This window comes from Coenobita brevimanus, chromosome 14, assembly GCF_032717465.1.
Source record: "Coenobita brevimanus isolate Jiangsu-jjx chromosome 14, ASM3271746v2, whole genome shotgun sequence".
NCBI lineage: Eukaryota > Metazoa > Arthropoda > Malacostraca > Decapoda > Coenobitidae > Coenobita > Coenobita brevimanus.
The window spans coordinates 56319922-56333421 of record NC_136967.1 but is presented as its reverse complement, the minus strand read 5'-3'; the positions used below and the strand labels follow the sequence as shown (position 1 = coordinate 56333421).

Below are 13500 nucleotides of genomic sequence, written 5' to 3'. Positions count from 1 at the left end.
GAGAGAGGTGGATGAGTGAGGAATAGATGAGGGAGTGGGTGGAGGGGGATAGTGAGGAGTGGATGCAATGTTAGTATAGATGTAGTAATGTGGGGAAATGATAGGGTATTGGGAAGATACTCTGATAATGTGGCGTGAGAGGTGGGACAGTTGGCATGGTAGTGAGACAATTCTGTTATCCGTGACAGCGAGGGAAGATTTGAGGAATATGTACAGGAAGAGAGGGTGGGGTGAAAAGTATATTGATGGTAGGGGATAAGGGTGGGATGTTGGGGTGGATTATTTTTCTGTAAATATAATTGGAGTTGGAAGTCGGTGATAAGGATGGGAAGCGATGGAGGGGATGAGATATGGAGGGGTACAAGTGGAAGTTTTGTTATTAGGTAGGAAATGAGAGAAAGGAAGGTGGGAAGTAACTAGGTCAAATTTAAAGGTTATTATGAACAAGAGTAAATTGTTCCTTGTTCAGAGAGAAAGTGACTGGCAGTGTGATATGCTTGCGAAAAGAGAGAAACTTACGCTGGTGGATGACTAAGTATCCTGGTACAGTGACAGCGGAGTACTGTAAATCTGGAATGGAGGTTGTGAGTAGAGTGGCTCAAAAAGTAAAGTGAATGGTACTGTGAAGGTCTTGATACGAAACAACTGAGTACAAAGGAAGCAACAAAACTCTGTTAAGATGTACGGTGATGTATGGGTTTGAGACTTTGGTTTAGCTTTAGTTTGAAAAGGCAAAAAATAACAGAAGTGTCAACAATGGGGGGGAAAAAAAGACTGACGAGATATGATGTGCAGTCTGTAGGTTGGAAAAGACACGAAACAAAGAAAAACAAATGGTGTAATATTTAGTAAGGATGTCTGTCAGTCAGCGGGTAGGAGAGAGAGGAGTCGATGGCGTGGTCACTGAGTTTGGTTGGTGAAAAGGGTATAAAAGAATTTGTCTGAGGGTGTGAGGAGGCGTGTAAGGGAATGATGATGATGGCTGGAAATAGAATGTGTGAAAAAGTGAGGTATGGAGCAGAGGATGTAAAGAGTTAATGAATGAGAGAAATGGATGAAGTGTGTATGGAAATGAGTATGATAAGGACGGCACCCCCTTTTTAACTTCTTCAGTCATGGAACGATCTAACTGTGTGGATGGTTTGCTTGAAAGACGGAGCCTAGAATTTGGAAGACTTGAATGACCGAGTTGATGTGCGGTCTATTTCACTAAACACGTGATGGTTCCCCTTCTTTCATGAGTACATTTTTATTTGTATTTTGATTATTTTACTCTACCCTCCCCCTCATGTTTCATTTTTATTTATTTTTATTTTTTTTATTCTACCCACCCCACTGATTAATGAAAAGTAGGTTTACGATAATAGTGATGAATTATGTAGATCTTGATAGCGATATTACTCCCGTTAGTCCTTAGGTGTAGTTACTCTTATATTCTTGCTATCTCCAGACGCTTTTGATTAGTTCAGGACAGATTTTCAGACTAGAGAGATTAAATATATATTTCATTAACCTCTTCACTGTTAGAACATACTCATAAATTGAATGGAATTGCATGGTAGCAAATAGAGAAGAGTATCTGTTATAGTAGGGCTGGCAAGGTTAGTGAGATAGTAATGATTTTATCCCCTGCAGTTGGGTGACGTACTTCTGCAGTATTTTATTCCCATTAGAAAAGATCTTTTCTAGTGATGGGGTAATGAAGGCTGCATCTACCCTTTCTTTTTCAAAAAAAAATTCAGTCTGAATTACAGTAACTGGTGGTAGAATAATTTAAAATGCCATCGGCGTGAAGGGATTAGCCAGTTCAGTAGTTATTTTACCCTGCCCCCCTTCCTTTGTGCACGGGGTGTTTGTACCGGGTCACCTTCGCCCCCAGTACGAGTTCATAGTTAACCAGTACAGTAGTGACATTCCCCAGATTCCCTTTTGATGCAGGTGGTGGTGGTACTGGTTTAATTACGCCGCCAGTACACCTCACGGGTTAACCAGCACTGTAGTAATATTAACCAGTTCCCCCGTTGGTGCAGGTGGTGTTGGTACTGGGCCACCTTCGCCCCCAGTACACCTTCAGCCACTCCCGCAAGAACACGACGCAGCTGATGGGTCTGGTCGCCCTTGCAATCGCCCTCCCGCCCCCGTCAGTGCACGAAGTCAGGCTCGAGTCGGACATGTTCGTCACCAGGATAACCTTCGACTTCAGGATAGCCCACTGCGAGCCTAAGTTAGTTTGACAGATAGACAGACAGACAGACAAAAATTTTTGTGTGTGAGCGCCCTTGCGTGTGTGTATATGTGTGTTAGTGTATATTTTTTACTGATTTTTTTTTTTTTTTAAGTTTGGCTTAATTTTTGTTTTTGATTCACACTTTTCTTGTTATGCCCTTATTAAGCACTTTGATCAATTTTCTTGTTTAATAGGACATTTTAAACCGTAAAATCTAAAATCATATTTAACAACAAAATTGTGTAGCGCATCTTATGGTTGAAATTTTAACGGTCTCACTTCCGCCCTTGACTTTGAATAGTATTTAAGACAAAAATGATGGGTATGCAGTGTGAAGCTGATTAAAAGTATATGATTGCAGCTTGCCAGATCTAGCTTCCCTCATCTGAAGAATGGCGAGAGAGAGGTTAATCCTTGGAGAAGTAAAGATTTCCCATAACTGAATAATATCGTATTGCATCAGCCAAAATAAGCATCTTTGAGACTGGGTGTTCGGAATCAGCTCCAAGCTTTCTTTCATTATACTCACTTGTTGACCAGGAACTTAATTTGTCTCCGTGGAGCACATTTCTCTCGTGTGAAGCAACTCGAACCTCCAGCTTCCTTCCCTTCTGCTACAGTTGCCTTTCACGACATGCAGGGAATAATTTGACAGTGTTTTTCCCGCTGTCCATTTGTATTACTTCACTTAGTTATGTTTTTGCATCTCTCAGTTCAGAACCTGTTTCTGTTGTGTTTTCCTCTTGTAACACACACTCATCCCTCCAGAGTGGCAGAACTTCTAGACTACAGCGCAGACGAGCTCCAGGGCCGCTCCCTCTACTCCCTGTGTCATGGCCAAGATGTGGAGAAGCTACGCAAGACCCACCTAGACCGTAAGAGTCTTGTGCTTTGTTACCACTGTTTCCACACGCTGCAGTAAGACTTGGACTCTGTAATGCTCTTGTTTTCCTCTGGTCAGTGTATATACTTCAAAAACGTCCCTTGCGTGTGATTGTTATTTATGATAAAGTTGATTGTATTTGTTCCGATCATTGGGGCAGTGTGGTCTGACATTTAAGGCCTTAATATTCATTTAATCATTTAATTGATGCCATGATTTCACAGGAAATTCCCATGCAGAGGCTGACCATGGTACGGATGATGTTTCCTATGTGCTGGAAGCCAAAGTGCCAGAATAACTAATTACCTGCCAATAGTTGTATAATATCTATGGTTGGCCTCTATGGATATCCTTACAGTACAGAGTTCATGACCAAGTAATAATGTGATCCGTTTTCTCAGTACTTAGAGTATACTACACTATGTGCATGCAAAATATTTTACTACTAAATTCTTAAATATGTCTATCTATCTATCTATTGCCAGACGCCTCAATCCCGTTTGGGGTGGCCACAAACAAATCGCCTCCACGTCGCCCTATCCCACGCCATTTCACTGCCCTGCTCCCAACTCACACCCCCCTCTCTCATATACCTCTCCACCCCATCCCTCCATCTCATCCTTGGCCTCCCCCTCCCTCTTCCCCTCTCCACCTCACTCACATACACTCTCTTCGTCAGTCTTTCACCCTCCATCCTCTCCACATGGCCAAACCACCTCAGTGTGTTCCTCATAACGCTTCCTATCACCCTTTAATAACTAACCAGTACCATTATAAAATGTATCGGTGGTGATACATTTCTGGATATATATTATAGTTGTGTATTACAAACACTGATGCAGTTCTGTGTACAGTAGTGTGGAATATTGATTTTGTTATATAGCAGGAAGAACAAGTACTTTCATTCACAAACTAAAGACCATTCTCTTGTAAACAGTTTGAATCCCAAGTAAACACGGCAGAAAAAGTGGTGTGACTTAAAACCAAAACTTAAAAATGGCCCGCCCACTGATTGGTCTTGATTTTTACGTAATATATCCATGTTCTAATATATCCATGTTCTAGGCCTGACCAGTTTTACTCCACCTCCCCACCCCGCAGTGATCCAGAAGGGGCAGGTGATGAGTCCGTACTTCCGGCTGCTCAACAAAAACGGCGGGTACACGTGGATGCAGACCTGCGCCACGGTGGTCATCAACAACAAGAATGGCGATGAACAAAACATCATCTGTGTCAACTATGTTATTAGGTAACGGCAGCCTCGGACGTTCATGCCAGAGAGCCTTATTATGCACGCCACTACAAGACTTGACTGTTGTAGTGTTGAGTTTGTTATTCAGTAGTGGAAGTTTTGCATTGATTCTTCACTGACGCCGAGAAGAGGTCATGAAATTTGCAGTTTTCAAGTACCAGTTACATCTACTCATTAGTTCAAGGATGACCAAGGCAGTAAAAGACTCCTGTAAAACTGTTTCTTTTTTACACCCCTCTCATCTCTTAATCCCGTTGTATTAGACTTATCTGAAATGGCAGCAGCTTCATGTGTTAAATAGTGACTGCTTTCTGGTGGAACTGATGTGGAACTAGAGGAATAGGAAGGTGGATGGGATATGATATTAAATTGTTTATGGAATATTGTAGATGCCGTTTTAGAGGGTTTTTTTTTTCTATTTTCTTAGCACTGTAGATGTGTATTCGTAATGGACCTCCTCAAGCCAGCAAACAAATGCTTTTATAGTGTAAGAGTTAACTGTGCAGTGTAATTTAGGCAGCAGTTGTACATATGATAATCTATATAGTTTGGTGTTTATATGTAATGTTTTGTTGATGCAGGCACAGTTTTTGTTGTGATCCGCTTAATTATGTTGTCACAGTAGGTAAGTGTGCAAGGTTTTGACGTGAAGGAATGTGTTTATGTATCAGGCATCCTTATATTGTTGATCAAAGGGTTCTCTCTCTCTCTCTCTCTCTCTCTCTCACCGTCCTGATCTTGTACTTCAGTTCAGTTGCAATGGCCCTGTTTAAACGAAATATATCAGGTACGTTGCAGACGATCACCCAAATTCAGCACATTTATCTTTGAATAGTACCGCCCACTTGACAGAGAAGCAATAAGTTCACCTGCAGTGCATTACGTCGTCTGGCTCCTGTTAGATTATAAATAACTCGTCCACAATAAGAGTCCCTTGTTGTTCGGCGTAGCTACACAGTCATGTATTCTCTGTGTCCTCCAGCAGAGCGGAGTACGAGAGTCTAGTGCTGGACCAGACGCAGCTTGACCCTGCCCTTGCCAACATGAAGTCTGATGACATTGAATACCCGACAGCGGTCACGCCGGAGCCAACAGGTTAGAAATGATGCTTGTTTCTTTTATCACCAGTTTTTCCTAGTTTTAGTTTCCTATATACAGTCAGATATGATGAAGTTACTATGTCTTGTTTCCCTTGTGTAGTTTTTCTCCATCAGGATTCAGATTTAAAGATTATTAAAAGTAGTACTGTTCTTATTTAAGGTCACTCTGCCCCCCCAAGGCTTGCAGTGTAAAGGCGAACATAGGTATTCTTAGTATCATTGGTGAGGGAACCAAAGCTTGCAGTTAGACAGCTTGTGTAATATTTGAAGAATTGTTGTTGCATAATGTGTAAAACTGTCTAGTCTCATAGCAGATAAAAATTACTGGGATTGGATACCCCTCCCAGTTTGTTCATTATGCTCTTTTCACCTTAACTTGCCCTTTGTTTTCGTTATTTTGCAGCTTTACATCACGCAGCTCAGTAACAGAAAGACAGTACTACGTCTTTATATCCTTTCCTCAGTACTGCATAACGACTAGCAATGTATTCTAGTGATCTGTTGTCACAGCTCGGCATTCAAGATGGAAAGATGGCAGTTTTAGGCCAAGTTAAAGTAAAAAGAGCATAGTACTTGCACTATTTTGAATTTTTTTTTATAAGCTTAACATTTCCCCAAGATGAATTATAATGGAAAGAAGAGGAAAAGATAGGAAAGATTGTGTTATAATATACTGGTAACGTTACTTTATATCAGGAGCATCTTTGAGAGGGGAGGGGGAAGAACGGAGGGCACTCATCTCGGCACATACTCCTTCCCATTCCCCTCCCCATAATTGGTAAGAAAATACTGTACAGACTGCTGACTCCATCAAAACAATTTCGTAATTCTATATATTTCTTTAATGCCGAGAAGGGGGAGTAATAAGTGGGCATCAGTCTTCAGGGTCTCAGAAACTCTAGGATTTGTAAGCTCTTTTTCAGCAGCGGACTTGGAATGCTTATATATATGTGAAATGTTCTGCAGCGTGACTAGGCTGGTGGCAGACTTTTATTTGATGGGTAATGGAAACTCTAGATTTATTTATAGTCTGGTAGATTGCTTGGTGCCTTAGCAAATATGAACTCATGATATATATACATTAATATTTGGTTCCTGTTGTCACATAATAACGATAAATTTTCTTTTAAGATTTGTAGTTTTGGACGACATTTCTTTCAGTTATTGATTGAACAGTACAGAAAATGCATTATTTCAAGCAAGATCCGTATGGTATTACTCCCAATAGTAATGCTCTGAAATTGTCTTTCATATTACTGTAGAAATGTCTGTCCGTCTGTCTATAGTCAGACGCCTTAATCCTGTAAAGGGTGACCACAAACAAATCGTCTTCATGTAGCTCTGACCCGTGCCATTATGCCGCCGTCTCTCCAACTGACCCCCCCCCCCACTCATATAGAAATGTGATTAGATTAAAAAAAAAAAATACAGTAATATTGATGACGGGGGAAAAACCCAAAAGTTGCCTCTTATACCCTAATTCCCGAAGACATCCGAAATTACACTTCTGCTTTACACTTCGAGTATTTTCAGCCTTAAACCAAAGTACAACCGGATCATTACAGGTGAAATGACTTGATTTTATTTCACTCTGTGTTGCGTGTCACTCTGCACTCATCTGTTCAGTTTCAGGATACCCCTTCTAGTTTTTAGATTGTATTTTGTCGGTCATTTTATTACAGTGCCTGATAGTACATGTAGTCAGCACTGAACTGAACTTAAGTTTTGTATAAAAAAAAAAAAAAAATCAGCATCTTTCGTGTGTAAAGTAAGGAGATGCCTAACCCAGTTGCCATAACATTTTAGCTGCTCCACACACAGCAGAGTATCGTGGGGAATAGCAGCAATCCTGTTAAAGACTCCATATGAAGGTTTGTTGCATCTGCCACATCTCCAGATGACAAGTGTTATATCAAATCGTCCATCACCCAAATGTTTTGTTTATGGTGTAGGGCCAAGGTTAAGCTCCTATACCTCATACCAATTAATCTGGCCAGGCATGTATGGCAATACTGTTCCCGTCGAGATTCTGATTGGCTGGAGGTGTTTGTTCGATTTCGTTGTTGCTTAAACCGATACTCTCTTTATTATCAGATGTGATGCTGAGTTTGTCGACAATACAATCGTCAAAAGCAATAAGGAATCCGTTATATACTTAACAACAATGAAATTTGTGTAGGAAGATAGAAATATGAGTCAACAAAGTATTTTAATAGTCCAAGTCAAGGTCAGCATTCGAACAATTCCTTTAAATCTCCGACACTCGATAATATATCAGAAAATTAGGGAAACCTGCTTAATCTAAGCACTGGTGTAACACACTTTTAAATTTGAAGATCACCCCGCATCCTTAAATGGTGCCACAACTCTGAATAATTAAAAATCCTAATGAAAAGACGACTTGTGCGGGGAGGGAGGTTTGAAAAAATTACGAAAATCAAAGTAGGCTAAAGGAAAACTATTTCATTACATCTCCTCTATTATCACAGTACGGACTGATCGTAAAATTTAAATGTGTGTTACACCAACGCTTAGAATTAAGCAGGTTTCCTTTATTTTTTGTTATATTACCGAGTGTCGGAGATTTAAAGAACTTGTTCGAATGCTGACCTTGACTTGGACTGTTATAATACTTTGTTGACTCATATCTCTATCTTCCTACGCAAATTTCATTGTTGTTAAACATATAACGGATTTCTTATTGCTTTTGACGATTGTATTGTCGACAAACTCAGTATCACATCTGATAATAAAGAGAGTATCGGTTTCAGTAACAACGAAATCGAACAAACACCTCCAGCCAATCACAATCTCGACGGGAACAGTATTGCCATACATGCCTGGTCAGATTAATTGGTATGAGGTATAGATCTGATGACGTAATTTGTATTATTTCTACCTCTAGATGACTTTACTCAAACTAGGCGAGACGTCTGGCAGTGAATGGGTTGGTGAAGGTTATGTCTTACCTTTCCAAGCTGAAAAGTTATTCCGTGAATAAAATCATCTAGAGATGTCAAACAAATATATATATAATATCATCGGAATACAGTGGTAGAACATGTCATCCTTTTCCCAGGGTAAAATTCCCGTACGTCTAATTATTTTTTTGTGCTTCAGGGCTTACCTACCAACCACCAGTCTAGTCGGTAAGAAAGTTACGTGGGAAACTCACACTTTAAACACAGCAGTACAGAAAGTTTCCAGTGCATACCTGTGTGTGGTAAACAGACTGTGAATGGCAACAAAACCAGACTGACAGTATAATGTTTGCAGGCCTGAGTTTTCTGACTCCTCGTTCATGACTTCTGTAGCATAAAATTTCAGAGTACTGTAGCTTTTCTAGACACTGCCACAGCAATTCTGCAGTTGTTACGCAATACAGCAAAACAAGGGGAAGCAGAAAGCACATACTTCCAACAAGGCAGCACCATCCACCTTTTGATTCTCTTCCTCTGCTGTCCCTCACCCATTAGTCTAAAACTGGTGCTGACTCATCCAAAAGTTAATGTTGCAGACAGAGAGAGAGAGAAACAAGTTGAGCCAAAAACATAACCTCCTTGGTAATTAAAATCTTTGTCATTGGAATAGCACATGGCCGAAATATTGAAAGAGCAGAATTTCGGAGACTTACTGTACTGCTGATTGTAAATAGAGCATCACAGACCCAAAAACTCTCTTTAAAAATTCATCCGGTAACAATAACTTACATGCCAGATCAAACCCTAAAATTCCACCACTAACTCTGGCCTGCCCCCAACAGAGAGTGGAGCGAGGGTGGCGGTGAGTGAGGAGGGGGGAGGAGTGGGTGGAGGAGGTTCCCCCCGTCCGCACCTCACCCACAGCACCTCCTCCTCCTCCCCCCGGTCCCCCCCACCCGGACAGGCCAAGACCCCCCTCTCCACCCCACTACGAGGTACCTCCAGTGTTGCCTTAGACGGGGCTCAGATTAAGACGGAGGTAATTTAACATCGTCATTAACACTGTATTAACACAAGGCAGGTGGCGGCGCATGCTTGCCTAGGCTCTGTACATTGATGTTTGCAGTGAGTTAGGTCTTAGGGCACTGGATTGATGTTCTGGACTGCCAGATTGATGTCAGCATTGTATTTGAGCCTGTTCTGCCTAGCTAATTTAAGTATTTGGCATGAGAGTTAAGGTTAAAACTTCATTAGGCTGTCTTAAGGTTAGGAAGCACTATAGCCATTGCAGAAGAGTATTACATTTGCACATGCAATACTCGTTTACTCAGTGTCAGTTTTTTTCCCCCTAGTGAAGATGTCTGTGTTCGCCCTCATTTTTTATGGAATACTTGTATTAACAGACATGAAAAATAAGCAGTTTACAGCACACCAACACAGAGATTACCAATATGTAACCTACGTATATTACTGTTTTAAAAACCGCAAAGTAAAGAGGTTTGTGATCCTATGGTTACTGTGCAATATTGGTACAGAGCCTAGTACGTGATAATGAAACTGTACGATAATGAAACCACAGAACCTATGTAATTTATCCTAATTGATTCCCCACTCGTAAACCCAAATTTTTCCTTGTACAACAATTTACATCCACTAGATTCATATATACTGCTAAGTATCAGAAACATACGAGCATGATTAGGTTAATGAAAAATGAAAATAGCACAATAAGGAAGAAACATATTCCACAGAGAGGCCTTAGATGTGCTTAAGGAGAGGGGTTCTGAGGCTAGGGGATGGATTGTGGTCTCCACCAGCAGGGATTAACTCTGTGAGTAGGACCTCATTTTTGGATCCCTGAAAGCCGTAAGAAACCACAGATACTGCACGATCATTGTCGGCAGACACAAGCTCAGGTACACGATAAAGATGTTTTTTAGTCGAAAAATCCGTGATAACGACAGGAGTCCAGTGCTACCAGAAACTGCCATAACCAAGTATGCAATAACCAAGGAATCACTGCAATAACCAAGGAATCACTGCATATAGTCTGAGATAACAGTACTTTGTTTCAGCACAGTGCAGTGGTCTTAGAGTTGACTGTATTGTTAGTAACAGATTCTGTGGATTATTTTTTCTTGACATAGTCATCATATTAACTTTACCTGAAAATCTGAAATGCATCCATTGCCTAGGATTGTGAAGAGTACCTGTAACTGCTTGACTTTTATTATTTTCCCTTTATCAGATACCGTCTACTTGTGAAGTGTCATATCAGACGATGCTGGCAGCGTTAACAAACATTTGATCTGTGTGTTTTACATTATTGCCCGGTTGCTTTAGCCTTTGGAGTGTGAAAGAGAATTAATCACTCATTTTCATTTTTCAGTCTAGGAAGGATTCAGTACACCGTATCAAAATCCCGATTATGTTATGATAATGTGCATCTTGCCACGGGTGATGTGGGTTGCATGGGGGGGTGGGGGGTGGGGGGTGATGCAGTAACGATAAATCCTGGTTGCCTGTCAGATGTGTTTATGAACCATACTAACCCCTGCTTGGCATCACTAATACAATAACTCTACTAATGACACTTTTGCATTTTGAATATGTATTGTAGAGATTTGTCTTTTATGTGTTTTGTTTCTTTTCAGAAATAGTTAAGTACGAGCTGTGTAGTATAAGCACAATTAATGGTGTGTATGGTATTCAGAATACATGCAGTCTTTATGATAGAAATTTGGTAGGACACACCATATTTCAAGAAAATGTATGTACATAACAACACAAGTGCCAGCTAAATTTATACTGTAGTAAAAGGATAAACTTGCCCAAGTTGCTCGAAAGTCATTCTTTTATTCATGCATTTAACTGTGGTATCAGGTGCTGACAAGGAGCCTACACGTGTTGGTGCTGTACACCCTGGGTGCAGCATCTGCGGTGCTCACCCGGGAACCAGACCTTCACATATTTCGCTGTACCTCGCTATGGGAAGAACAGTGGTGCAACCCTGTAAAGGAGCTGTCTACTACAGACTGGGATTAGGCAACAACAATAGATGTGTTATCAGAACTGCCAGCCTTACAGTCTTATTGTGCTGATGACATTCTGTGCTGGTAGTCTGGTAATCATTTTGTGCAAATAGTGACTGCTAATTTACCGAGAGTTGGCCATGATATATTTGTGTTGGGTTAAGTGAGAGCCCTTGTATGAAGGTTGTATTTAGAAAAGAAGCTCCCATGATGAAAGAAGTACACAGTACTGGGTATTTATCATATCATATAAAGGTTTGCTTACTTTTTTGACACACTATCAGAGAAGAACTTATTGCCTTGTGATGCTGCAGGCCAGTGTTACAGGAATTGCTGCAGAACAGATTTCAGGATGATAATATGATTGATCATATCAAAACTTTGCATATCAGAGGAAGGAACAACTTGTCACTTAACGGTAAATTAACAGGAAAAGAAGAGAAAGCAATTGTGTAGTATATTCTTGTAAATGCAACCAGATAATTAATAATGTATGGAGGAACAGGCTTAAATTAATCCTTTTATATAGGAAGTAATATTGAAGTAGTTTAACCTGCAGTCATTTAAAACTTGATCATTAATGATATACTGCATTGATATTCGTCGCTTCACTGTCCATTGTCTATTATTCCAGTCCAGTGGGGTGCTACTGACTCCACTGGGTGCTGCTGACCCACTGCCCGAGGACCCTGGACCCCCATCTTCCCCTGGCCGCATCTCCGAGCCTCCCCCATCCTCCACGCCGGGTACGCCTCACGCCCGGGCCACTCCCCTCCTCACCCCTCTGGAGACATCCCCGGGTAGCACACAGACAAGAGGTGATGATATTAGAGACTTAGAGGCGGCCATGACACGCCACCTTCCAGATGAGTCTTCGGACTTTTCTACCGACACCCTGCTTAAGAACTCTGCAGCATCAGTTGGGACAGTAGTGAGCAGTAGCAGCAGCAGCAGTAGCAGCAGCAGTGGACAGCGGTCAACAATACAGTGGGTTGGGACTGGTGGTACAGGTGGACAGCAACAGCAGCAGCCCTCAGCCCTCCCAGCCTCCACCTTGTTACGCCAAATCTACGCCAGCAGGGAGAGTGTTATTAGGTCATCAGTTCAGCGGTCATACTATTCCGAGATGGGTTCAGCGCTGCCCACACCCCCTGGACCAGATGGATATCAGGACACTATGTTTTCATCAAAGGGTCATGATTTCCCATACCCAGGAGTCACTGCTTCCGGCTACCCTGACTACCACTCAGCTATGACGCCTCCCTCCAGTGTGTCACCCAGAGAAAAAATGGCTGGAGGGGACTGCAGTGGTGGGGATCTCAGGGGGGGATACCTGGGTGAAGGTGGTGGTGGAGGGGGAGGGATGCCTGCTCAACCAGTCCCCCTAAAACCTCAACTGTACTCATATGGTTCCTCTAGTGTCCCCATAGACTCCTCAGCCTACTCATCATCAGTTCCCCCTCTTGCAGATCACCAGGGAGGACTCTATACTCCCTCCGGTTTCCACCTCTACCATTCCAACAAATCCACTGCAGGTCCCCCCTATGACACCCTCCGTGCAGGGGGGTCTTGGTATGCTCCATCCTAGTAGCGGCCTAGTCCCTCTCCTGTCCCATCCTTTCTTATATTGTGTCCAGTTAACAGTTCCGTTGTCCCTTCTTAATTAACTCTCCCTTTTGCCTTACCCATCCTCTTGCCATATTCCTTTCTCTGCCTCCTTCCTTGGTACTTCCTTTGTAAAAGATTCTTAACTTTAACCTTAGTTATTTTCTAATTAATTCACATTAACTGAAACTTTTTTTTTCTGCCAGTTCAGTACCTGTATAGTCCCCTCTGCTCGTCATCTCAGCGTCTCCTATTCCATTATTTTCATTGTGTGGCTTCCTTGTCTTACAGATACACCTCTCCCTGCCATTTTCTCTCGTCTGTTCCATGTGCATTTCATACCTACCCAACAGCAGTTTTCATTGCTTAGTTTTCTGTCCATGGCCCACTTCCTCCCATTTCATTCCTGCTATTCCCAGTCTGCGTTTTCATATAATTTCATTGGTCTACTTTTTCATATACTTTCCTTTCTCTTTTTCA

The 13500-nt window shown here is 41.7% G+C and overlaps 1 protein-coding gene across 1 annotated transcript in view; it reads left to right on the top strand.

Moving 5' to 3' along the window:
• LOC145389727 (protein trachealess-like) overlaps window positions 1–13003 on the top strand; it is a 184914-nt gene extending 171911 nt beyond the window's left edge. The window contains exons 8-13 of the mRNA XM_080264925.1: window positions 2031–2224; window positions 2996–3102; window positions 4212–4359; window positions 5345–5457; window positions 9226–9422; window positions 12050–13003. Of these exons, the coding sequence (XP_080121051.1) occupies window positions 2031–2224; window positions 2996–3102; window positions 4212–4359; window positions 5345–5457; window positions 9226–9422; window positions 12050–13003 (1713 nt within the window). The remainder of the gene's footprint in view (window positions 1–2030; window positions 2225–2995; window positions 3103–4211; window positions 4360–5344; window positions 5458–9225; window positions 9423–12049) is intronic.
• The last annotated feature ends 497 nt before the right edge of the window (window positions 13004–13500 follow it).